General features: G+C 40.5%; 1 protein-coding gene across 8 annotated transcripts in view; it reads left to right on the top strand.

Annotated features, from left to right (window-relative positions):
• ttll4 (tubulin tyrosine ligase-like family, member 4) overlaps window positions 1-21,060 on the top strand; it is a 58,700-nt gene extending 37,640 nt beyond the window's left edge. For 7 of the 8 annotated variants that reach the window (XM_077617064.1, XM_077617066.1, XM_077617063.1 and 4 more), the window contains 8 exons: window positions 3,744-3,842; window positions 3,922-4,056; window positions 4,133-4,270; window positions 4,350-4,446; window positions 6,802-7,012; window positions 19,413-19,480; window positions 19,554-19,624; window positions 20,629-21,060. In XM_077617064.1, the coding sequence (XP_077473190.1) occupies window positions 3,744-3,842; window positions 3,922-4,056; window positions 4,133-4,270; window positions 4,350-4,446; window positions 6,802-7,012; window positions 19,413-19,480; window positions 19,554-19,624; window positions 20,629-20,779 (970 nt within the window). In that variant the 3' untranslated portion in view covers window positions 20,780-21,060. The remainder of the gene's footprint in view (window positions 1-3,743; window positions 3,843-3,921; window positions 4,057-4,132; window positions 4,271-4,349; window positions 4,447-6,801; window positions 7,013-19,412; window positions 19,481-19,553; window positions 19,625-20,628) is intronic. The other variant, XM_077617065.1, reaches the window with a different exon arrangement.
• The last annotated feature ends 3,300 nt before the right edge of the window (window positions 21,061-24,360 follow it).

The raw sequence follows: 24,360 nt of genomic DNA, 5'->3' as shown, positions 1-24,360 counted from the left end.
ACACATGAAAAGAGTGCACAAGTAGGGAGAGCCTTTAACTGCCGCATTTACCTGCGCCACCATCTTCAGTGCTGAGTGCCACCCACTTTAGCTCCGAAGAAGCGGAGCTCTGACTTTGACAATTTTTTGAATCCCCTGTCTTTTGCTTGCGAGTTTCAGCGTGGATTTTGCCATTTTTATAAACTTGTTTTTATATACTTAATATAATGATGTAGGTCCGGTGGTGCGAGTGGTCAACGTGTCGGCCCCACAGCTCTGGGATCCTGGGTTAAAATCCAGGTTATGTCCACCTGTGTGGAGTTTGCATGTTCTCCCCGGGCCTGTGTGGGTTTCCTCCGGGTACTCCGGTTTCCTCCCACATTCCAAAAACATGCATGGTAGGCTGATTGGACACTCTAAATTGCCCCTAGTTGTACGTCTCCTCGTGCCCTGCGATCAGCTGGCCACCGATTCAGGGTGTCCACCGCCTCTGGCCCGGAGACAGCTGGGATTGGCTCTAGCACCCCCCGCGACCGAGTGAGGATAAACGCATTTCAGAAAATGAGATGAGATAATGATATACTGAAGCCGTGAATGTTAAGACCGTGAAGTGGTGAAGGATGACAGTACAGACGCTCCCCTACTTACGAACGAGTTAGGTTCCGAGCGATTGTTCATCAGTTGAATTTGTTCGTAAGTTGCTCAGTGCTATATTTTGTATTATAATTTATATTTAAGGCCTATATAAGTATATTGAAGGTTTATATAAGTGCATTTGTATGTTTAAGGCTTGTATAAGTAACACACATTGGTTTGTACTGAAAAAAACATTTAATAAAATGGAGAGAATACATACAGTACTGTGTACATAATTAGAGAGAGAGAGATTTACAAGCATCTGACCGCAAGAAGCTATCTAATGACGATTGCAGTTTTCTTTTTTTCATCATAAATGATGCGGTAGCACTGTATGGCATCATTCAATTGATTTGCAAACTTTGTGCAACGTTCAATATTTGGGTCCTGCTACTCTATCTTTATGTTTATAAATGGTACTGATGGTCGAACGATTCAAGTTGTATTCCCGTGCAACGCGCATCAAGCTTCGTTATTATTGCCACTCATTTCAAATGAAATGGCTTGCCTCTTCCTTGCATCTCCCTCAATAGAAGCCTTTCGATTTTCACCAACCATATTGAATAATGGATGCACGAGATATTTAATGATACAAATGAAAAAGGTTCTTTGCGCACTGGAAATATGTTCACGCACTTCCGCATTGCAACGAAGTGGGCAGAAGAAGGTAGATGCTGGGTGAGCTGAGCTCTCACAGCGCCAGGTGTCGGTATTAGCGGCGGAAAGAAGTACTACTCGGAAAAAGGCATGCAATACAAAATCGAACTAACGAACATTTTTCGACATAAACGCAATGGGTGATAAAATAATATCGTCAAATAATATTAGTCAACAATAATTTATAATCTTTCGCTAAAAGTCGCTAAATATAAACTCTAATTACACCGCAAAGAATGGTGATGCGATGTGAACGCTAATTCCAGACTGACATTCAGTTGACGAAGAAAGAATGGGAGGAACAGCTAATCATTTAGCAGGGATAGTAGTGGGGGCAAACACAGATCAAACCGAAAGTCCTCTAACACAGCCAAAATTAGCAATGATGAGATAGATCCAAGACAACACCGAGGCTATCCACTAAAAGATCCATGTGACGTTTCCCTCTCGTGTACTTTATCTAAACTTATGAATGCGTGTGAAGCACACTCGGAGCAAACACGACTGAGCCTCGGCAGCAGTCAATATGTCCTCCCAATCCAATTTTCACCTCCATATTCATGGTTTTAAAAAGGGAGTACAAGTGATACTTTGAAGGGAAAACATTAAGAAAAATCATCACAAGTGGTATTTCTGACATACTGTATAAATCAAAAGCACATTATTGGGGTCAATATCATAAGGAAGTAAATATGCCTGCCTTTGTAAATGCGAAATATCAAATTATATAATTTGCAAGAGCGAGCAGTGAAGTGAGTTTTTTCACGTTTTATGCAAGATACGTATGTTTTTTCCTGAATTTGATTCATAGACGTCAAAATACATTGTGTTTAGCCTTTTATCTGTTTATCTTTTCTCTATTTTGAAATAAATGAAAGTATTGGCCGAATTTGTGATGTCATGCGCCGACGCAACAGTGCCATTTTGACGTCATCGTGTCGCGGCGCCATCAATTTGCAGTTTTTTTTTTGCATGTCGTGTTTTTATGCGCATATAAGCCGTACCCTCGATTCGGTCATCATTTTTTTTGTCCGACAAAAGCGGCTTGTATGCGAGTAAATACGGTAATTCTCTTTCTAAAGTGTATACAGCACGTTCTAGAAGAAGTTATAGATTGGCTAACTTAAAGCAAGATGTCATGGAAGGCCAATAAGATAATTTCTGACAGGGTAGGGCTCCTTTAAACAAAGACACAAAAAGGGATTTCTTTCTTTTTTTAAATTGCCTCTTAAACACCGGTGCACAAACAGCAGCCTTATTTAAAAAATTCCTAACCTATTTTAATCCATTCTGCTCATTTGGATTGGATTGGATAACTTTATTCATCCCGTATTCGGGAAATTACGTTGTCACAGTAGCAAGAGGGTGAGGATGCAGAAATAGGAAAGGCATTTTAGACATAAATAAATAGGTAATAAAGGACAGTGTTATTTTTTGCTTACTTGATAGATAGCAAGGAGTTTCCCCATTTTTGGGTGTGATAACAAGTAGGCTTTTTGTGTTGTTGATAACGACGACAGGGCCGATGTCCGATTATTATTATTATTATTATTATGCAAATGTTTTGAAAATGTTCCAAAAATCTAAAATGTCTTTACTTAAAATGAGTTGCAAGGACAACGACCGTTGAGGCAACATCCCAACTCCGTTCTGACCTTACACATCTTTTCTGTTGTTTTATTAAATTCCAGTACCCTAGTTACAATGTGCGTCTCAAGGGGGTCTCTGTAAGGGGGAGGGGTGGAAACACAATTGAGACGTCAATAGTCAAAAGTCAAAACAGATGAAGGTCTGGAAGTCTTGTGGAGTATGTGGTGGACGCAGATGCAATTCCCAGATCAGAATCATAGCACTGCAAGGCATTTTGGATACTCTTTGTTTAGACTTCCAGGAGTCAAGTTTATTAGCAGAGGCAAAACTTTAGGAGCAAACCAATTACTTCGTTGCAAGCAAACATATAATAATATGAAACTAATAATACTGAGAAAAGTAAGTGTAATAGTAAAGCAACGCATATTCTTCATTGCATATATAATGATGTGAAATAAAATCCTGACACCGATCAAAATTTCTTCAGCTTTTTATTATTCATTACTTTTCAGTCTAAGGAGGGAGGAAAAATCATATTTTATATTCTCTTTATTTTTAAAGTTCACATAGTGACCATAATTCACAATTGAATTACGAGTAATATTTACTTATTCACAGAAGTTTTAAATTTGAAAAAAAAAGTGATAGTTATTGACATCAACTGATAAATCTATTTTTATCATGATAACATTTTTTTAATTTCGCCCAGGCCTATCCTCATACATAACAGCCGAGCTTTGTCGGTGTCCTGCAAAACAGTGGTAGATCGCGGGAGGTTGCCTCTATGAAAAGTAGTGCAAAACTTTTTGGTGCAAAAAGTGTGGGCACCCCTGACCTAGAGTAAAGGGGAAATACGCTGAGTTGTACCTCTTTGTTTTCAGGACTCTAAAGGCATTGTGGAAGTATCTTGGATGCAGAGGTGTAGACACAATCTTGATTTGGGAGAAGATTAAAGATATTGTCATCAAAACAATAATTGCGTAAGACAATTTGACTGTTTTACTTTGAAGATAATTACTACCTTGTATTTTGAAGCACATTTCATGTTTGTCCGATTAGATCAGAACCGTACGTGAACTCTCTACTTAAGATGCATTTGCGCTCACCATATAGCTGCCACGAGCTGTTTGGCTTTGATATAATGCTGGATGAAAACCTAAAACCTTGGATTCTTGAGGTTAACATTTCACCCAGGTAACACCGGTAATAATTATTATTCACTGTAAAAAAATAGCTTCTGGGCTTTACATTTTTTGTTCCGATCATGCAGCCTCCATTCCAACACAGCGCTGGATGTTTCAGTCAAGGGCCAAATGGTCCGAGACCTCCTGAATATGGCGGGTTTCCGTATTCCTCAGCAAGAGGATGCAATCGCCTTGGGTGGAAGCACCTCCAGCTCCAACTGCAGGTTATGAGAAGGGAAGCTTCTGCACCAGTTATGTGAAACTGCCTTATGACATTTTTGTCCTTTCCATGTATGTGTCCAGTCTGTCTTATGTGAACAAGGAGATGACTAATATTGAGGTTTCAGTTGACGAAAAGGTCAAACGGGCCTTTTACCTTAAACAGCGCTTTGGAGACAAGGTACACACTTATGAATACATGGAGTCACATTAATAAAAAGTAACTGCTCTCAATTCAGCCATTTGTAATTCTTACAACTTTAAGTGTTATACAATTTGCTGAGACATATTTCATAAATACTATATGCTCCACTCAGTTGAAGCCAGATGTTTACATACACTGTGCAAATACATTGTCAAATAAGAGTAAACCTTTCCTGATTTAGGTTACTAAAATGATTTATTTTTGTTAAATGTCTCAATAATGAGAGTTTTCTTAGAGGATTTAATATTTTCTTGTAGGTCAAAGGTTTACATTTTGTAGTATCGAGTAACATTTCCCATGAACTGTATTATTTGCTGCATCAAGGAGGGCAGCAAAGAAGCCATTTCTCTCTGGATGTTGGCTTTGAGTAACCTTCCACAAGCTTCAGACAGTACTCCACTGGAATCCTGGCTCATTTCTTATGACAAAACTGGTGTAACTTGGTGTAAAATATCTTTTTTCAGAAGCGCCAGATCAAGAATAGACGTAAAAATTCATAGACGATGAAGATGATTAGCAAGTATGGGAGTCAAAGTCAAATACATTGTCGCAATCCCCAAATGGACATTTTTATTGTTTCATATCATGCAATGTTTACCTCTGGCCTCAACTATATAAAATATGCATGAACCCTTACTTTCATACATACTACACGCATGGCAAGAATTATTTCACCATGAATAATTGTTGATCTTCCTTAAAGGTGTTCTGTGAAGGGATATCTAATATTGGCAGAAATGGGATTGGTAAAAGACATTTTTGATATCCAGTGTAATCTCTATTTATGAAATTGATTTGTTCCAGAAGTGTTTACGTAACATGGATTTTTCGTAAGTCGAGAGGCATTTAACATTTACCGTATTTACTCACATATAAGCCGCTTTTGTCGGACAAAAAATGATGACTGACTCGAGGGTACGGCTTATATGCGCATAAAAAGACGACATGCACGAAACTGCATGTTGACGACGCCATGACACAATGACGTCATAACGCAATGGCGCAGTGATGTCATGACCCAAGACGATGCAGCCGATACGGTCATTTATTTCAAAATAGAGAAAAGATAAACAGATGAAACGCTAAACAAAATTTATTTTGACGTCTATGAATGAAATTCAAGACAAAAACATACGTATCTTGCATAAAACCTTAAAAATCTCACCTTCCTGTCACTGCTTGATCGGGTCACGGCCATCTTACCTAGGTCAGGATGCTGCCATTTTACCAAGGGTGCTGCCGTCTAAACCTAGTTAAACATGCTCTGAATGGCCAGACATGAGTAGCCTTGATTTTGAAATAAAACAAAATTCCACTTTGATTGTAAAATTCAAGGCAATTTTAAGGGTGCGGTTAAATGCGGGGAGGCTTATATGCTTGTAAATATGGTAATAGGTCTAATTCTTCCCCATCGTTCTCAGGCCACCGATACAACCGATTTGTATGAAATATCTGGGAAACACAAAAAGGGAAAAAAAGAATTTTTAAATTATTAAGGTAGTAAAATTCATATGACATGCAGATACATTTTCAATTCATTGTAGTGGATGGGCAAGTGCGTAGTTGAGGGCGCAGGAGGAGGCAAACATTACGTGACATTTGTTGAAATAACCATCCAATGATGATTGCGTTTGGCGAAATTTCTTAATTTTCCTAAAATATGGAAGACGTACATCGTCAAGGTGGGTGATAGCAAGACTGATAAACTATTTGATAACAGCACACTTCTTTTCACTCGGCCCAAAAATAACTAATTTTCTTGGAGCCCTTGATGAAGCCCAAAAATAAAGCTGCATTACTCACAATAAGAAAAACTCCATAAACGTGTGAGAACTCCATGATGAACAAGATCAATCCGGAACTCACCGCCAGAGCGGCTCCACCATTGTCCTTGAATAGGATGAAAAAGTGCCCAGAAAGGGGACTTCTGATCAGACAGTCGCGCCCATACTCGAAAAGTGGCCACTAGCCCTCTCTTTACTTCTTGCCATCTTTGGGTCAGATTCACGTCGTTGCCCATTGTCGCACACAGTGGCCACTACCCTGCTCGGTTCACCTCTCGTGACCGCCTACAGTGCACTACCCTCGGCATCATGGAGATGCAATTCCTTTTAAGCCAATGGAATGCAAGCAGTGTGTCAGGAGAGCAACTCTAACACGGCAAATTCAAAATAAAATACATGATGTGTTTGAATTTAGATTTCTCGTTTCGGAATTATCAAATTCCATTCGTATCTAGAGACAAAATGTTTTTATTGAGACTTTTTGTAACCTGAATGGTTCATATGTATGTCATATGAGACAGTATTCAAATTGAATTTCTGCTTTCAGGGCACACTGGCAACAGTGTTGGATATTTTGACTCCCAACGATGTCCGTGTGCTTGCCGATAGCGAAGATGAGTTGAGTCGCTGTGGAGGATTTGAGCGTATTTTCCCATCGCCGTCCTCATCTAGATACCTCAGATTCTTTGAGTGTCCGAGGTACCTCAGCATTGTGTTGGACCAGTGGGAGCAAAAGTACTGGAACAACAGGACTAAAGGTTTGCAGTATATTCTTCTATCACAGCCAATGTTGGAAGGTGTGATGGAATCGATTCTGAACTCAGATTCTTGCCAGAAGTAATTGTTTGCAGTCATGATGTCGCCATCATGAACTCTCATAACAGGACAGAAAAATGCACGGAATGTTATAACCTACTGTATAGTGGCGGTGTGAATTTGGGTCATGTCTGGGGATACGATTTGTATCACGATTCGCAAGTCACATTTCGATTAATTAATACTACACTTGATTATTGCAATTTTTTAAGAACACTGTAGAAAAAAAAACAAATGAAAATAGACAGGAAAGTTCATTTACATCTATTATTTCTGAAACCTCATTGAGCACTATATTAAATGTTTTAGTTTTATGTTCAAACAACATATGGCTTTCATTATAACATTTTCTCAGTTTTTAGTGTAGCCCAGCCTTAGTCCAAACCTGCTTAAATGCAGCCTTCTAAATATGGAAAAAAAACATCTGAAAGGATGCATAAAACTCAAACAAAAACATGGATCAATAACTTGAAACCTTAAAGTATTCTTTATTTTATTAGTATGCCCTCTCCATCACTGCACACATCAACATCAAGCTAGATGCTAAAGTAGCAGTAGCAGTGGATCACTAAGTCCTGCTTAGGTCTGGATATGACAAAATTATCATGATGAGCAAAAAAAAACATTTTCAGTCTAACGATTATCACAATAACTAACATCTTTTGTCTTTCAAATTTGGAGCATCAAACTTTTGTGCATTAGTAAATAAATTACTTTACTCGTTATTAAATTTTCAAAGTACCTTACCTTACTTTAAACATATAGAATATAAGATATGATTTTTTTAAAAAAAAAGCTTTTTTGTGGTTTTGTCGCACAATAACCCTAACACACTAAAAACATGCAGGCATCTTTATTTTTATACAGTTCTATAAATTTATTAAATTTCAAAACTGCTGTAGAATATGAAATACAGTCATATGAAAAAGTTTGGGCATCCCTGATCAGTTTCAAGATTTTCCTTTATACATCATTGGTTGTTTGGATCAGCAATTTCTGTTAAATATATCATATAGCAGGCAAGCAGTCATATTTGATAAGTGAAATTAAGTTTATAGAATCTATAGAAAGTGAACAATAATTCTTTAAACAAAAGTAGAAAGTGCATAGATTTTGGCACCCCAACTAAAAAATTACATCAATACTTAGTAGATCCTCCTTTTGCAGAAATAACAGCCTCTACACCAGGTGTGGACAAATCGGTCATCGAGGGCCAGCCACTGTGGGTGCAAGTTTTTGTTCCAACCGATCCAGCACAGACAGTTTAACCAATGCGATTTCTGTAGAAAACAAGAAGCACCTGACTGCAATACAGTGATTGCACATGTAGGAAACCAGATTGGTGAAAAGGTGTCTTCTTTATGGGTTAGAATGAAAACCCGCACTGTGGCCCTTTGTGGAATAGTTTGCCCACTCCTGCTCTAAACGCTTCCTATAACTTCCATTTCGGTTCTAGATTCTGGTTGAAGGTACTTTTGACCATTCTTCTTTACAAAATATCGCTGGGTGTGATGACAAGTAGGGTTTTTTGTTGTTGATAATGACGACAGGGCCTATGTCCGATTATTATTATTATTATTAGTTCGGTCAGGTTTGATGGTTTCCGAGCATGGACAGCCCGTCTTAAATCACTCCATAGATTTTCAGTAGTACAGTGGTACCTCGGGATACGTGCTTAATGCGTTCCGAGACTGTGCTCATATGTCGATTTCGTAACTCAAACGAACGTTTCCCATAGAAATAAACTAAAAACAAATTAATTCGTTCCAACCCTCTGAAAAAACACCCAAGACTGGATATTGGATTGGAAAAACATTTTTATTTGTTCTAATTTGCCATTTATTAAAAAAGTAACTCATAACTACAGTGGTACCTCGTCATACGACCGCTCGTCATACCATATTCTCGTCTTACGAAGGATATTTCGATCGAATAATTTGCCCGTCATGCGATCAAAATTTCGTGATGCGACCAAGCCAGGTGGCCATGGTCTTTTTTGCATATCTTTCGTGTATAACAATATCTACGAGCACTGAACGATTAATTCAGACGAGTTTCTCCTACACATCGACCAGGAAACGCACAACGCGCATGCGCGGGCAAAAAGAGGGCTTTCTGGGTAATGAAGTATACTCGTGCACACAACGCCGATAGGCAATGGCACTCTTTCTCAGAATGAAACTTTATTACCCACAATCAATACGTGGGTAAGCTCAGCTGTTGCATTTCCTGTTATTATTATTATCTAATACGAGGAGTATTATATTACTTCTCGTTCGCTGCTCCTAAGAACATCAGCGGCACTGGCTCGCAATTCCTTCTTTGTAATATTTCTGGTCGCAACCCTCTCTCATAGGCGCTGTTCAAAGCGGTTGCGACCAGAGCCATTACAACGAGGGAGTTGCTAGCCGGTCTTTATGAGCAGCGGAGCGATCGCTAAAATGTACTACAAGACTATTTCTCGTTGGCAAGTGGTCGTGGGTTATCCTATTGTGAGGACATTTGTGTGAATCATTTTCGGAATATTTTGAAGGGAATACGTAGTACAACAGCAAACAGCCCATCGACAGCGAACGTGAGGGTGGAGGCGTGGCAAACCGCCAATCCGGAAAACAAAGGTAACAAAAGATTACAACAAAATTAGAATTCAGTTTTGTGTAAAGTTACATTAAACGTATGTTTGAGTGTCTGTATATATTAATCCAGGTTAATTTAAATTTGTTTGTTCCGTTTACAAGTGTGTTGTCGTGGAAAAAAAATTAACCCCAGCCCCCCACACCCCCAAATGTCTGTCTCCCGTCGGCGAAATCTGCCCAATTTTAGTTAGATAAAACACATTTTAATACTATTAAACCACTAGTTATGTGTTACTTTGTTAATAGATGGCGAATTAGAAGAAATAAAACATTTTTTCCAATCCAATATCCTGTTTTTGGTGTTTTTTCAGAGGGTTGGAACGAATTAATTTGTTTTCCATTCATTTCAATGGGAAACGTCCGCTCGAGTTACGAGAATCTCGTCATACGATCTCAGTCTCGGAACGGATTACGATCGTATGTCGAGGTACCACTGTAGTGGTTTAATATTACTAAAATGTGTGTCATAGTACTAAAATTACACGGATTTCGCGGAGGGGAGAGAGAGAGAGATGGACAGAGAGGGGGGGCGAGTGGGGGGAGGGGACTTTTTGCACGGCAACCCGCTCGTAACATAACATAAACAAATTTAAATGAACTTGGATTACAATGCAGACACACTGAAAAATAAGTTTAATCTAACCTAACACTAAAGTTAATTCTAATTTTGTTTGACATTTTGATACGTTTCTTCTCCCGGGTTGGCTCTATTTGCCCCGCCTCCACACTGACTTTCAGTCAATATCAAGGGTTGTTTGAGTTTGTATTCCCTTCAAAATATTCCCAAAATGATGCACACAAATGTCCTCACAATAGGATAACGCACGACCACTCGCCAACGAGAAGTAGCATATACGCCATTCGCACTGACTAACAGGAAGAAAAAAAAACACTGAAAAAGTGCAACTCTCCACCCAGTGCTTGCAGAGACATTACAAAGAGGGAGTTGCGACCACAGAGACATTACACGAGGGAGTTGCGGGGAGAGAGACTGCCCATGATGTTCTTATGAGCAGCATCTCGCATCCGCTGTTTGCTCGTATATCAAAATGTTTCTCGTACCTCAAGATAAATATCTGCTCAAAATTTTACTTGTATCTCAAATTGCTCGTATGTCGGGGCACTCGTATGTCGAGGTACGACTGTATTCAGGTCTGGGGACTGAGATTGCCATTCCAGAACATTGTACTTGTTCCTCTGCATGAATGCCTTAGTAGAATTTGAACAGTGTTTAGGATCGTTGTCTTGTTGAAATATCCAGCCATGGTGCTTTTTTGTCACTGATTCCTGAACATTGTTAGTATTTGCCGATACTGACTGGAATCCATGCGACCTTCACCTTTAACAAGATTGGCAGTACCTGCACTGGCCACACAGCGCCACAGCATGATGGAACACCACCAAATTTTACTGTGGTTAGCGAGTGTTTGTCTTGGAATCCTGTGTTCTTCTTCCGCCATGCATACCGCCATTGTATGTCCAAATAACTTAATTTTAGTTTTATCAGTCCACAGCACCTTATTCCAAAATGAAGCTGGCTTGTCCAAATGTACTTTAGCATGCCTCAAGCGACTGTTTGTGGCGTGTGCGCAGAAAAGTATTCTGCCAGATAACTCTCCCATACAACATCTCATTGTGAAAAGTGCACTGAATAGTTGAACGATGCACAGTGACACCATCTGCAGCAAGATCATGTTGTAGGTCTTTGGAGCTGGTCTGTGGGTTGAGTTTGACTGTTCTCACCATCCTTCGCCACTGCTTATCTGAGATTTTTCTTGGCCTGCTACTCACAGCCCTTAACTACAACTGTGCCTGTGGTCTTCCATTTCTTCACTGTTTCTTACAGTCGAAACTGATAGTTGAAATCTCTGAACTAGCTTTTTGTATCGTTCCCCTAAAGCAGGGGTCCCCAAACTTTTTCCTGTGGGGGCCACATAACTTTTCCCTTCTCTGATGGGGGGCCGGTGTCAGTTTGTAACAGAAAAAGTGTGACGATCGTAGGGGAGCTTAATTTTTTGTTATTGTTTTCCAGAAAGCCACACATAACCAAATAACCCTTTCCAGGTTCTTTACAGAAAAAAAGTCAGCAAACATATAATAACACTATTAATGAAATAAATAATAACTAAATAACCCTCTCTGAGTTCTTCACAGAAAAAACAGAAAATAAATAACACTATTTATGAAATATATAATAACTAAATAACTCTCTCTGGGTTCTTCATAGAAAAAAAAGCCATGGAACATTAACTTTCTGTTGTGCCATGCACAATCTTCTCCCTTTGCTCTGAAGTTTATGCACGACACCACAACCGTCATTACAGAATCCCACGTCAACATTTTGCAGCACAGTGCTTGCTGGTGAATTTGGCAGTGGACTCGTAGCGGGGCGGTGAGACCCCTTTTTTCCAACTCCCGGTTCATGCGTCCCATTATTAGACCGCGAGTTTCGGCCACCATGCTAGGAGCCCCGTCAGTCGTGATGCTAGCTAGCTTTGACCAGTCCAGGTCCAACTTCTCCATGGTTTGGCACACTTTGTCAAAAATATCCTCTCCCGTTGTAGTCCCTTTGAGACTTTGGAGGGCTGCCAGATCCTCGCAAATCTCAAAGTTTGCGCTAACTCCACAAATAAAAATGAGCAGTTGCGCTGTGTCTTGCACGTCCGTGCTTTCATCCAGTGCTAATGAAAAAAAGTCAAATTATTTCGTCTTCTGCTGCAGCTGGGCATATACATTACTCCCGATTTCTTCAACGCGTCTGGTCATTGTACTCACCGACAGACTTACGGCATTAAATGCATCTTTCTTCTCGGGACACACCTCCTCCGCGACAGTATCCATACATTTCTTAACAAACTCTCCGTCAGTGCTATCAATTTAGCAACCCAAAAGCTGGCCCGAACGGATGCCTGGTTCTGCTGAGATAGTAGTCCACTTTTTCACTTTGAGAGTTTGTCTGCTCGTATTTGGCCTTGCAAGCTATCGTACTTGTCTTTGTGACGGGATTCATAGTGTCGGCAAAGATTGTATTCTTTGAATACCGCCACCGTCTCTTGACAAATGAGACAAACAGCCTTTTCTTTGCATTGAACAAAAAATAATCGTTTGTCCACTCCAGGTTAAATACCCTGCATTCTGAATCAATTTTTCTCTCACCTAACTTTTTCGCCATTATTCCGTTCTCAAACAGGTTGCAGTTTTAATATGCGTGAATAGTCCGCGATGGTCCCAGGGCTCCGCCCTCACCTGCGATCGTCCAGATGTCTCGGTAACACTGCTCGTGCATGCAACGGTGGACGTGCCCGCATGCATCAAAGGGAAACACTCTCCCCGCGCGTGTCACCAAAGAAGCAATGCGAAGCCCCGCTTCACTGGGATGATTTGTGGGTTCAGCAGGGGTGCAATGAACCAAACACAAGATTAAAACGTCCCAGTCTTCAAGGCCAAATAGGAAAAAAAATCCGATAGCGTCTCTGGTATTGTTCAGAGGGCCGGTCCAAATGTGCCGGCGGGCCGCATCAAAAAAAAAAAAAAAAAAAAAAAAAAAAAAATCCAATAGCATCTCTGGTATTGTTCAGAGGGCCGGTCCAAATGTGCCGGCGGGCCGTATCCGGCCCGCGGGCCGTAGTTTGGTGACCCCTGCCCTAAAGCATGATATTGACCAATCTTTGTTTTCAGGCCATTTGACATTTTGAGGCTCCCATGTTGCCACTCCTCAGAGAAGAATAAAATCAAAATAATTAGTCCTAAAGTATTCAAATCAATAAAATGACAAGGGTGTCCAAATGTATGCACCCACCTACTTTTGTTTAAGTAATTATTGCACTTTCTGTAAATCTTAGAAACTTCATTTCACTTCTCAAATATCACTGTTTGTCTGCTAGATGATATATTTAACGGAAATTGATCGTCCGAACTACTAATTGATTTATAAAGGAAAATCTTGAAAATGATCTGGGATGCCCAAGCCTTTTCATACAATTGTAAATTAAAAAAATAACAATCAACTGAAGACCTCATCACCATTGGCAAGCAGATTATTTTCAGCCTCACAAACAAAAACTATGTACAGTAATCCCTAGAATATCGTAGATAATGTACACCAGACATGGCCGTGATAATGGAAAATCCGTGAAGTAGGATGACCCCTATTTTAGTACCAAACTACATGTTTTCACACCCTTACAAAAATCCAAGTACACAAGTACAATTATCAAGACGTGTATTTATTAAATGTTATGGCAATAAACACGAAAAGAATGTAATGTATCAATATCTCAATATTAATCTATAAATGAAAAAATGAAAATACTTTACGTACTGTACTCACAGCAATTGATTTAAATAACAATTTACAAAAACAGGTTATTGGGAGCTTTAGTCCAAGTCCTCTTCGTTAGATTCGAGAGGCAATGGATCATCGATGGAATCTTCAGTGAATTGGATTGGATAACTTTATTCATCCCTTATTCGGGAAATTTCGTTGTTCCAGTGGCAAGAGGGTGAGGATGCAGGAATAGGAAAGGCATTTTAGACATAAATAGATATGTAATAGATAGGTAATAAGTAGGTCAAGAAATAAATACATGAATAAATATATAATTAAATAAGCGTGTTGCTTAGGACATATATACATACATACATACACATAAATGTACATGCATGCATACGGTAGGTCTTAACACCCAGCCATTTTTTTGTTAAAGAGCCTGACAGCTGATGGGAGGAAGGATCTGCGGAAGCGCTCCTTCCTGCAATGAGGGTGCCGCAGTCTATTGCTAAAGGAGCTTCGGAGGGACTCCACAGACTCATGCAGGGGGTGGGAGGTGCTGTCCATGATGGACATCATCCTGCTCAGCATCCTCCGCTCTCCCACTTCCTCCACAGAGTCCAAAGGACAGCCCAGAACAGAGCTGGCCCTCCTGACCAGCTTATTCAGCCTGTTCCTGTCCCTCTCCGTGCTCCCGCATCCCCAACAAAGCACTGCATAAAACACTGCAGAGGCCACCACAGTGTCGTAGAAAGTCCTCAGCAGTGTCCTGCACACTCCAAAGGACCGTAGACTCCTCAGTAGGTAGAGGCGGCTCTGGCCCCTTTTGTACAGGGCATCTGTGTTTGTGGACCAGTCTAGTCTGTTGTTGAGGTGAACACCCAGGTACTTAAAATTCTCCACGATTTCAATGTCTGTACCCTGGATGTTCACCTGAGTGGTCTGTTGAGGATTCCTCCGAAAATCGATGACCATCTCCTTTGTCTTACTGGTGTTGATGTAGAGGTGGTTTTGCCTACACCAGTCAACAAAGGCTGTGATGACTCCCCTGTACTCCAGGTCGTTCCCGTCCGTCACTCGTCCAACAATAGCGGTGTCGTCAGAGAACTTCTGGAGGTGGCAGGTGTCTGTATTATGTTTAAAGTCCGATGTGTAGAGGGAGAAGAGGAGTGGAGAGAGCACTGTGCCTTGTGGGGCCCCCGTGCTGCAAGCTACCACATCAGACGTACAGTCCTGGAGTCTCACATATTGTGGTCTGTCAGTGAGGAAGTCGATGATCCATGCGGCTAGGTGGTTCCTTACTCCAGCCTCTTCCAGTTTCCCTCTCAGTAGAACCGGCTGAATGGTGTTGAAGGCACTGGAGAGGTCAAAAAACATCATTCTCAGCGTGCTTCCCGCGTTCTCCAGGTGTGAAAGAGACCTGTGCATCAGGTAGGTGGTAGCATCTTCCACACCAATGCCTGGACGATAGGCGAACTGCAGAGGGTCCAGCTCTGCATTCATCAGGGGGCTGAGGTGATTGAGGATGATTCTCTCCAATGTCTTGATCAGGTGAGAGGTTAATGCTACCGGCCTGAAGTGGTTTGGCTCCCTGGGGTACGCAGTCTTAGGAACTGGGACCACGCAGGAAGTTTTCCACAAGGTGGGGACCTTCTGCAGACTGAGGCTGAGGTTGAAAATATGCAGAATCACTATACCAAGCTGATCCGCACACTCTCTCAGTAGTCTGGAGCTGAGGCCGTCTGGACCGGTAGCCTTCCTTGCCTCGATCTTCTTGAGCTGTTTTATCACCTGATCGACAGTAATGCAGAGACCGGTGGAAGAGGAGGAGGAGGAGAACGAGGGGGGAGCGTTGCTTCTGGTCTGGGGGGTCAGGGGGGTAGGGGCAGGACTGAATCTGTTAAAGAACTGATTCAGTTCATTGGCCCACTCCCTGCCGCCAGACTCCGGGTCTCCCTCGCTGTTGCCTCCATGGCCCGAAATAGTCCTCAAGCTCCTCCAGACCTCTTTGGTGTTGCCTCTCTGGAGTTGGTTCTCCAGCTTCCTCCTGTAGATGGTCTTACCCTTCCTTATCTCTCTCTTCAGCTCCTTCTGGACCATTTTCAGGCTCTCTTTCTCCCCAGACCTAAAAGCCCTCTTCTTCTTGTTCAGGAGGGCCCTTAGATCCCTGGTGACCCACGGCTTATTGTTGGAGAAACAACGGATCTTCTTGGAGGGTACAATGTTCTCAACACAGAAGTTAATATAATCTGTGATGCAGTGGGTCAAGCTGTCAATGTCATTACAATGTGAATTGCACAGCACCTCCCAGTCAGTGGTCTCAAAACAGTCCCTCAGTACCATGCTGGTCTCCTCGGTCCATCTTTGTATGATCCTCGTGGTAGGTTTTATTTTCCTCACCATAGGGATGTAGGTGGGGATCAGATGGACCAGGTTGTGGTCTGAGCGGCCCAGTGGGGGGAGGGGGACTGAGCTGTATGCCTCCTTTGTGTTGGCATACAGCAGGTCCAGAGTTTTTTGTTCCCTGGTGTGGCACTTCACAAACTGAGTGAAGGTGGGGAGAGTAGAAGCCAAGGGAGCATGGTTAAAGTCACCAGAGATAAGAAGGAGAGACTGGGGGTGTGACGTTTGCAGCCGGGACACAGTGGCGTGAAGCAGCTCGCGGGCGACTGTCGCATCGGCCGAGGGACGTATATACGCAGTTATTATGATAACGTGCGAGAACTCCCGGGGGATGTAAAACGGCCTGATGCTAACAGCTACTAGCTCGATATCTCGAGTGCAGAGTCGCTCCTTCACAGTAATGTGCCCGGGGCTGCACCATCTACTATTAATAAAAACAGCTAGTCCCCCCCCTTTCTTCCTACCGCTCTCCTCAGCATCTCTGTCCGCCCTCACCAGCTGAAAACCGTCCAAGGAGACGAGAGAGTCCGGAATTAGTTCATTCAGCCAGGTCTCCGTGAAGCACATAATGCAGATATTCCGATATTGTCGTTGTTGTTTGGTCAGCGTTGTTAGCTCTTCCATCTTATTGGGGAGAGATCTTACGTTCCCCATAATAATAGATGGAATGCTGGGTCTGAAGCGTCGCTTTCTCTCCTGACATTTTCGTCCAGCTCTGCATCCTCTTCTCTTCCTCTTTAACTCCGCGGGGAGGCCCAGGTCCAGGTCCAGGGGAATCCAGGTGTTGCGTAGCGCTAACAGCTGATCCTTTGTGTAAGACAGCGGAGGCATGGCTGAGTGGGTCAAAATATAATGTCCAGAATTCCCAAAAGATAAACTAAACTAATAGCTCAAAGACTGCCTCTCGCACAACTTGAGTCTCGGAGTAGAGTCTTGAAAGTAAAGTTTTAAAACATTAAAGTTTGGAATATAATATATAAAGCAAAGTAACAAGTAAAATCTTAAGAGACAATAAAATGTAAAAATAAAGGATAAAAAAGCTCTAAAAAAGCCCTAAAAACACAGGGTTTAGGGAGCCACTGCAACTAGCAGCCGCTTTGAACGGCGCCTATGATGATCACTATGCCGTAGGGGCAACAGGAGGAGCTTCTTTCTGCGAGAGGTTTTTGGTGCACAGGGAACATGACGACCGCTGTTTCTTGTACAAATATGATTTTTGCAAGGACATGACACTGTCAAGACAATTGCCAAAGTCAATGGCTCCGACCATGTTGTCATCAATCTCCTCGACCCATTGTTGCCAACTCCGTGCCATGTCTTCATCCTCATTCTTGTCCTTGTCCGCTGCCTCTTCTTCCTCACTCCCCGATGAGATCATTTCGACGAGCTCCTCATCAGTTGGGGCCGGGAGGGTTCTGAGTAGTTCTCGAGCTGCGTGTTGACATCCTCTCGTTAGCCCAGCTTCACGATATATGGCATAATTGACTCATAATGCTGGTTCATTTTCTTATTCCTAGTGGTTCCTACTCGCTTGGTGTCCTTGTAATAGGGAAAATGATATTGTTGGCTTTTTCCGAAAGTTCACTTCTTTGTGGGTATAACACACGGTAGATCAATTCAGTGTGCCGTGAGCAGTGCTCAGGTGTGCCACAGGAAATTACAAGAAGATACCTCATACATCGTAATAATCCAAGAGAGAAATCTCAATATTAAGAGATTAAAATCAAACTATTACAAGGTTACAATTGAAATATGCAATCATAGATTGTACTATAACAAGATTCAAATTGTAATATGAGATTAAAGTCATTTGGTTGCTTATTTTTACTACGGCTCTTCTCGTAATTTTAGGTGGTTGAAGTATTGGGAGGAAAAAAAGTCGTAATATTACGAGATTTAAGTCATTTTCCTGTTTTTACGCTACGTGAACCGGAAGTTGTTTGGTTTCAGGGGTATCTGTTCTATGGTGTGTTCGAAAGCTCGGATGAAAGACTGTGCATCACCATTCTCTGGCTGGACGCCATCTTGCAATACATCTTTAATTTCAGGCTGCCTTTATGGTGGAGCAGCCTCACTGTTTGTCAACATGACCTTGCTCCTTAGGAAACAATGACATGTGCAGCTGCAATCCAGTTTTTGGCTCTTTTCATAAAGTCTGTGATGAGCGCCATTTTGGGTTTGAACCAGTTATTTTGGTCTATTGCCTGCCATAGACAATATGAAGATTCCTCTTTACCTTGTCTCGTAGAATTAATGGATTACCCGTTCTCCTACTCCTACGCCCGATCATCTCCCTTTTTGAGCATCCAACCACCTTGGGATACGCTACGTCTAGTCGCAAGCCACTTTTTTTCTCTAGCACCATGTGATGCTAGCTAGCTTAGCAAGTTTTTTGACAAATGTAGGTTTATTTTACCAACGTCTTCAATACACTTCTTGAAACCGGATTATCGTGGAGTCATGAACGCAGACGACAGGACAAGAAAGTTATATTTAACCTATTTAATAACGATCTTCATAATACAAATCACGTCGCATGGTCTAAAAACTGACGCTATCAGGAGATTTCATCTGACTGGAGAAACCTGGGCCACGCCTCAACACTGAAAATAGGTCACGACTAATTTTATGTCCACAATTCAAAATAATAAAAAATGTTTGTATCTCACTTGTCTATACTTTTAAACTAATGAATTCTAAATGTAATTAAGCTATGAAATTATCAGTCTTTTTAACTAAATGATCGAATATTAAAATATTAAAGAAACTATACAAAACATATACCAATAAGGAACATGCCTCAATCACTCCCTGATTGGCCCTTACATCGACATTTAGGTCTGTTTCGTCAAATTTATAAACAGTTCTTTCTTGAACAGTTTTTAAAAAGCGCCGTATTCTTTGAGGATGGTGTACATAGCTGGTTACAGAAAAAAATTGTGATTTGCGATTTACTGTGTAGTTTTACAGACAATTTCTTGTTAAGCTCAAAACGGTTTGACCAGGATATTAAATCAGATTCTGTGTTTGCAGGTATCAATCTGCTGAGGCCTTTGTGTCAAAAAGGGGTCCATTTAGGCACCACCGATCCTGCTCACATGGTAAAAACATTTCTGAATTATACAGGATCCTCAATATTAAATGCACACCCTCTCTGTGTTTGTGTCCATTTAGTGGTCCGATTATAACCGCATCCTTAAATCTGATCATCACAGACAATCACCAATCACTCCGTCTAAATCCAGGTGAGCACATTGACTCAATTGTTAGCATTGTCATCAATATATACAAACCCACTTTTGAGATATCCCGTATTTACCCGCATATAAGCCGCTTTTGTCGGACAAAAAAATGATGACTGAATCGAGGGTACGGCTTATATGCGAATAAAAACACGACATGCAAAAAAACTGCAAATTGACCGCGCTGTGACACGATGACGTCACATCAAGATGGCACCGTTGCGTCGGCGGGTGACATCACGAATTCGGCTGATACATTAATTTATTTCAAAATAGAGAAAAGATAAACAGATAAAATGCTAAACAAAATTTATTTTGACATCAATGAATGAAATTCAAGAAAAAAAAAACGTACGTATCTTGCATAAAACGTGAAAAACCTCCCGTTCCCGTCACTGCTCGCTCGGTGTACGTCCATCTTACCTAGGTCCAGGGCAGCCCTCTAACCTAGGTCGGTGACGTGCTTTGACTGGCCAGACGCGAGTAGTCTTGATTTTGAAATAAAACATTCGTGACAAAAGTGACAACTATTGGAGTAATTTGAACCATCGAAAGAATTGAGATATTTTGACATTAGAAGCAATATGGCTTCCACAACATCTTAAACTTTTGGTAAGAAAATTTTCATTTCTGTAATTAGAAAGCATCAGGTTCTCATCAAGATAGACTTATTTCTTCTTTCAAATTGAATAATTTGATATTTTGCATTTACAAAGACAGACATATTAACTTCTTTATGATATTGACCCTAATTATGTGCTTTTGATTCATACGGTATCTCAGAATTACCACTTGTGCTGATTTTTCTTAAGATTTTCCCTTCAAAGTAACACATTTGTACTCCCTATTAAAACCATGAATATGGAGGTCAAAATTGGGAATCATGGGACGGCTTATACGCGAGAAATTGTAAAATAAAAAAAATGTCAAGGCAATTTTCAGGGTGCGGCTTATACGCGCGGGCGACTTATATGTGAGTAAATACTGTAGTTGCTCTCTTCTTTCAGAGTTGTGGTCAGCCACCAGCACCATTCGGATCACATGAATATCAGCGAAAGCGCCGACAATAATGCCTTTATTCCCAGACCACTTGCTTTGGAAAGTCCCGGATCCAGTGCCACCAGCAGCACCTGTGCCAGTCCACAGCCCAACCTGTGAGGCCTTAAACTCTTCTCGCAACATCATGTGCAGTCTTTTACTGACTCTTTAAATCCTCACCACTTAACACATCAAGCAGAATGCCTTCTCAAATTTCAGACCAACTTATTCTACAGAGACCTGGATGACTAAATCATAAAATCCTAGTCCTCCACAGGCACACCTAAACACGTTAGAGCTGCTGAACAGGCATAGTGATGATATTTAATCTGGTGAGCAGTGCATGTGCATTTATTGTATAAATGATAATGTATTATCAGAATATAATATGGCACGCTCTATTGAAGTGTTTAAAAGTCCCTTTATCAAAATGCTTCAACGTATTCCTTGAACTGGGAGGCTAACCACAGGCATTTTAGAGTGAACAGTTGACAATGAGCTCTGTGAGATGATACAGAACTAGGTGCCCTATTCTGATTGTCATCACTCTTACTGTGTGTCGTGTGCGGTCGATTGGTCGCCGGTCTTTTGGTCACCGGTCTTTTGGTCACCCGTCTTTTGGTCGCGGTCATTAGGTCGCCCGGAAGTTTGGTCGTCGTCTTTTGGGTCGCCGGTCTTTTTTGTCGCTGGTCTTTTGGTCGCCTGATCGGCTACTGCCATCTACTGTCAATTTATTAAATAGCAGATGGTGTTTTTATTGAAGCAGTCCAATGAACCTTCATTCTCTCTGGGAGATCTTGCAATGTTGAAATACTTTAGATTAGATGGTCATTTTATCAAAGAAATAAAAGTATTAGTATACTTTTAGTTAGACAGTATTTAGATTGTTTCAACAGTATTTAGACTCTAAATACTGTTGAAACGATCTAAATATCTAATATCAAAATATCAATAAGAGCACTCATTTAATACATCAATAAGAGCACTCATTTAACACATCGGCTGCTGCCATTGACTGTCATGGGCGTCCAATAAATCTTCATTCTCTCTGGGAGAACTTGCAATGTTGAAATACTTTAGATTAGATGGTCATTTTTATCAAACATAAAAATATCAATAAGAGCACTCATTTAACACATCGGCTGCTGCCATTGACTGACATGGGCGTCCAATGAACCTTCATTCTCTGGGAGAATTTGCAATGTTGAAATACTTTAGATTAGATGGTCATTTTATCAAACAAATAAAAGTATTAGTATACTTTTAGTTAGACAGTATTTAGATCGTTTCAACAGTATTTAGACTCTAAATACTGTTGAAACGATCTAAATACTGTTGAAACGATCTAAATATCTAATATCAAAATATCAATAAGAGCACTCATTTAACACATCAATAAGAGCACTCATTTAACACATCGGCTGCTGCCATTGACTGACATAGGCGTCCAATGAACCTTCATTCTCTCTGGGAGAACTTGCAATGTTGAAATACTTTAGATTAGATGGTCATTTTTATCAAACATCACAATATCAAAAAGAGCACTCATTTAACACATTGGCTGCTGCCATTGAATGACATAGGCGTCCAATGAACCTTCATTCTCTCTGGGAGAATCTCTCTTAAAGTAGAAAAATGGTTAAGAATGCCCAGAAAAGTGTTCCAAAAGCGGAGTAATAGTTTTTAAAACAGCATTTAATGATTAAATACAAATACTGGAGCTTTTCAGACATTAATTGGGGGTGATTTTCCCGGGGGAAAGACGGCTATAAACCTCGGTGCGACCAAATGCGTTGACCATTTGCGAAAGGGCCTAAATTTCACTAAAATGGGGTAAAATACGCACTTATTGATGAAATACAAATACCCGAGCTTATCAGACATGATTACCGGGCTCTGGGGGTGATTTTCCCGGGGGAAAGACAGCGATAAAAGTCGGCGCGACCAAATGCGACGATATGCGACCATTCGCAAAAGTGCCAAAAATGCACTAAAATGCGGTAAAATCAGCACTTAGTGATGAAATACAAATACTGGAGCTAAAATGACAGTCGATGGCAGCAGCTGATGTGTTAAATATGTGCTCTTATTTCTCCCAGAGAGAATGAAGGTTCATTGGACGCCTATGACAGTCAATGGCAGCAGCCGATGTGTTAAATGAGTGCTCTTATTGATATTTTGATATTAGATATTTAGATCGTTTCAACAGTATTTAAATCTTTTCAACAGTATTTAGAGTCTAAATACTGTCTAACTAAAAGTATACTAATACTTTTATTTGTTTGATACTGTTGAAACGATCTAAATACTGTCTAAATAAAAGTATACTAATACTTTTATTTGTTTGATAAAAATGACCATCTAATCTAAAGTATTTCAACATTACAAGTTCTCCCAGAGAGAATGAAGGTTCATTGGACGCCTATGTCAGTCAATGGCAGCAGCCGATGTGTTAAATGAGTGCTCTTATTGACATTTTGATGTTTGATAAAAATGACCATCTAATCTAAAGTATTTCAACATTGCAAGTTCTCCCAGAGAGAATGAAGGTTCATTGGACGCCTATGACAGTCAATGGCAGCAGCCGATGTGTTAAATGAGTGCTCTTATTGATGTGTTAAATGAGTGCTCTTATTGATATTTTGATATTAGATATTTAGATCGTTTCAACAGTATTTAGATAGTTTCAACAGTATTTAGATAGTTTCAACAGTATTTAGAGTCTAAATACTGTTGAAACGATCTAAATACTGTCTAACTAAAAGTATACTAATACTTTTATTTCTTTGATAAAATGGCCATCTAATCTAAAGAATTTCAACATTGCAAGATCTCCCAGAGAGAATGAAGTTTCATTGGACTGCTTCAATAAAAACACCATCTGCTATTTAATAAATTGACAGTAGATGGCAGTAGCCGATCAGGCGACCAAAAGACCGGCGACAAAAAAGACCGACGACCCAAAAGACGACGACCAAACTTCCGGGCGACCTAAAGACCGCGACCAAAAGACCGTGTACCCTGTGTGTGATCAGGAGTTAGTTTTTATGTGATTTATTGACATTTCTGAGGGCTGACATCAAATTCAGACTCAAACCTGACTGGCTCTCGTAGAAGTAGCCTTTATGACTGACCTGACGCTGATTTGCACATTAATAGTCACTGTAGTTAAATATCAATTTTGACAGTGAATTATGTTTAATAAGTCTTAAACTATTAGCTAATAAAATGAAGTGTCTTGTTTGTCAAAAAATTCATGAATTTGGAACCACCATGTGTGTCTACACATAACATAGTACTTTTCTAATAGTACTAATTCCAATTTATGCCTGAAGGACATACCATTGATAACATGAAAATTTGTTAGAACAAAAACCATTAAAACTATTCACATTAAATGAAACGTATTTAGGGTGGGGCCGAGTAGAGTGATGGTGTTAAATTTGCTGGTTAAGGTTGCTGTTACACTAATATATCCTCTGACTTTGAGTCATACATATACTGTGCATATAGTGCACACAGGTCGTTATAGCAGAATGACTGTCAAATAACCTTGAGGTTTTGTGACATTTTGAACACAGAAATTGCTCTGATTTTTGCTGGATATCAATGTTCCCTATGCTGAAATAGCCAAATTAAAATTACCTTTTTTTTTTTACAAAGCCCATTACCATTAGCATTTCTAAAACTTAAGCTTGACT

This window comes from Stigmatopora argus, chromosome 13 (assembly GCF_051989625.1).
Source record: "Stigmatopora argus isolate UIUO_Sarg chromosome 13, RoL_Sarg_1.0, whole genome shotgun sequence".
NCBI lineage: Eukaryota > Metazoa > Chordata > Actinopteri > Syngnathiformes > Syngnathidae > Stigmatopora > Stigmatopora argus.
This window is presented reverse-complemented; position numbering and strand designations above follow the sequence as displayed.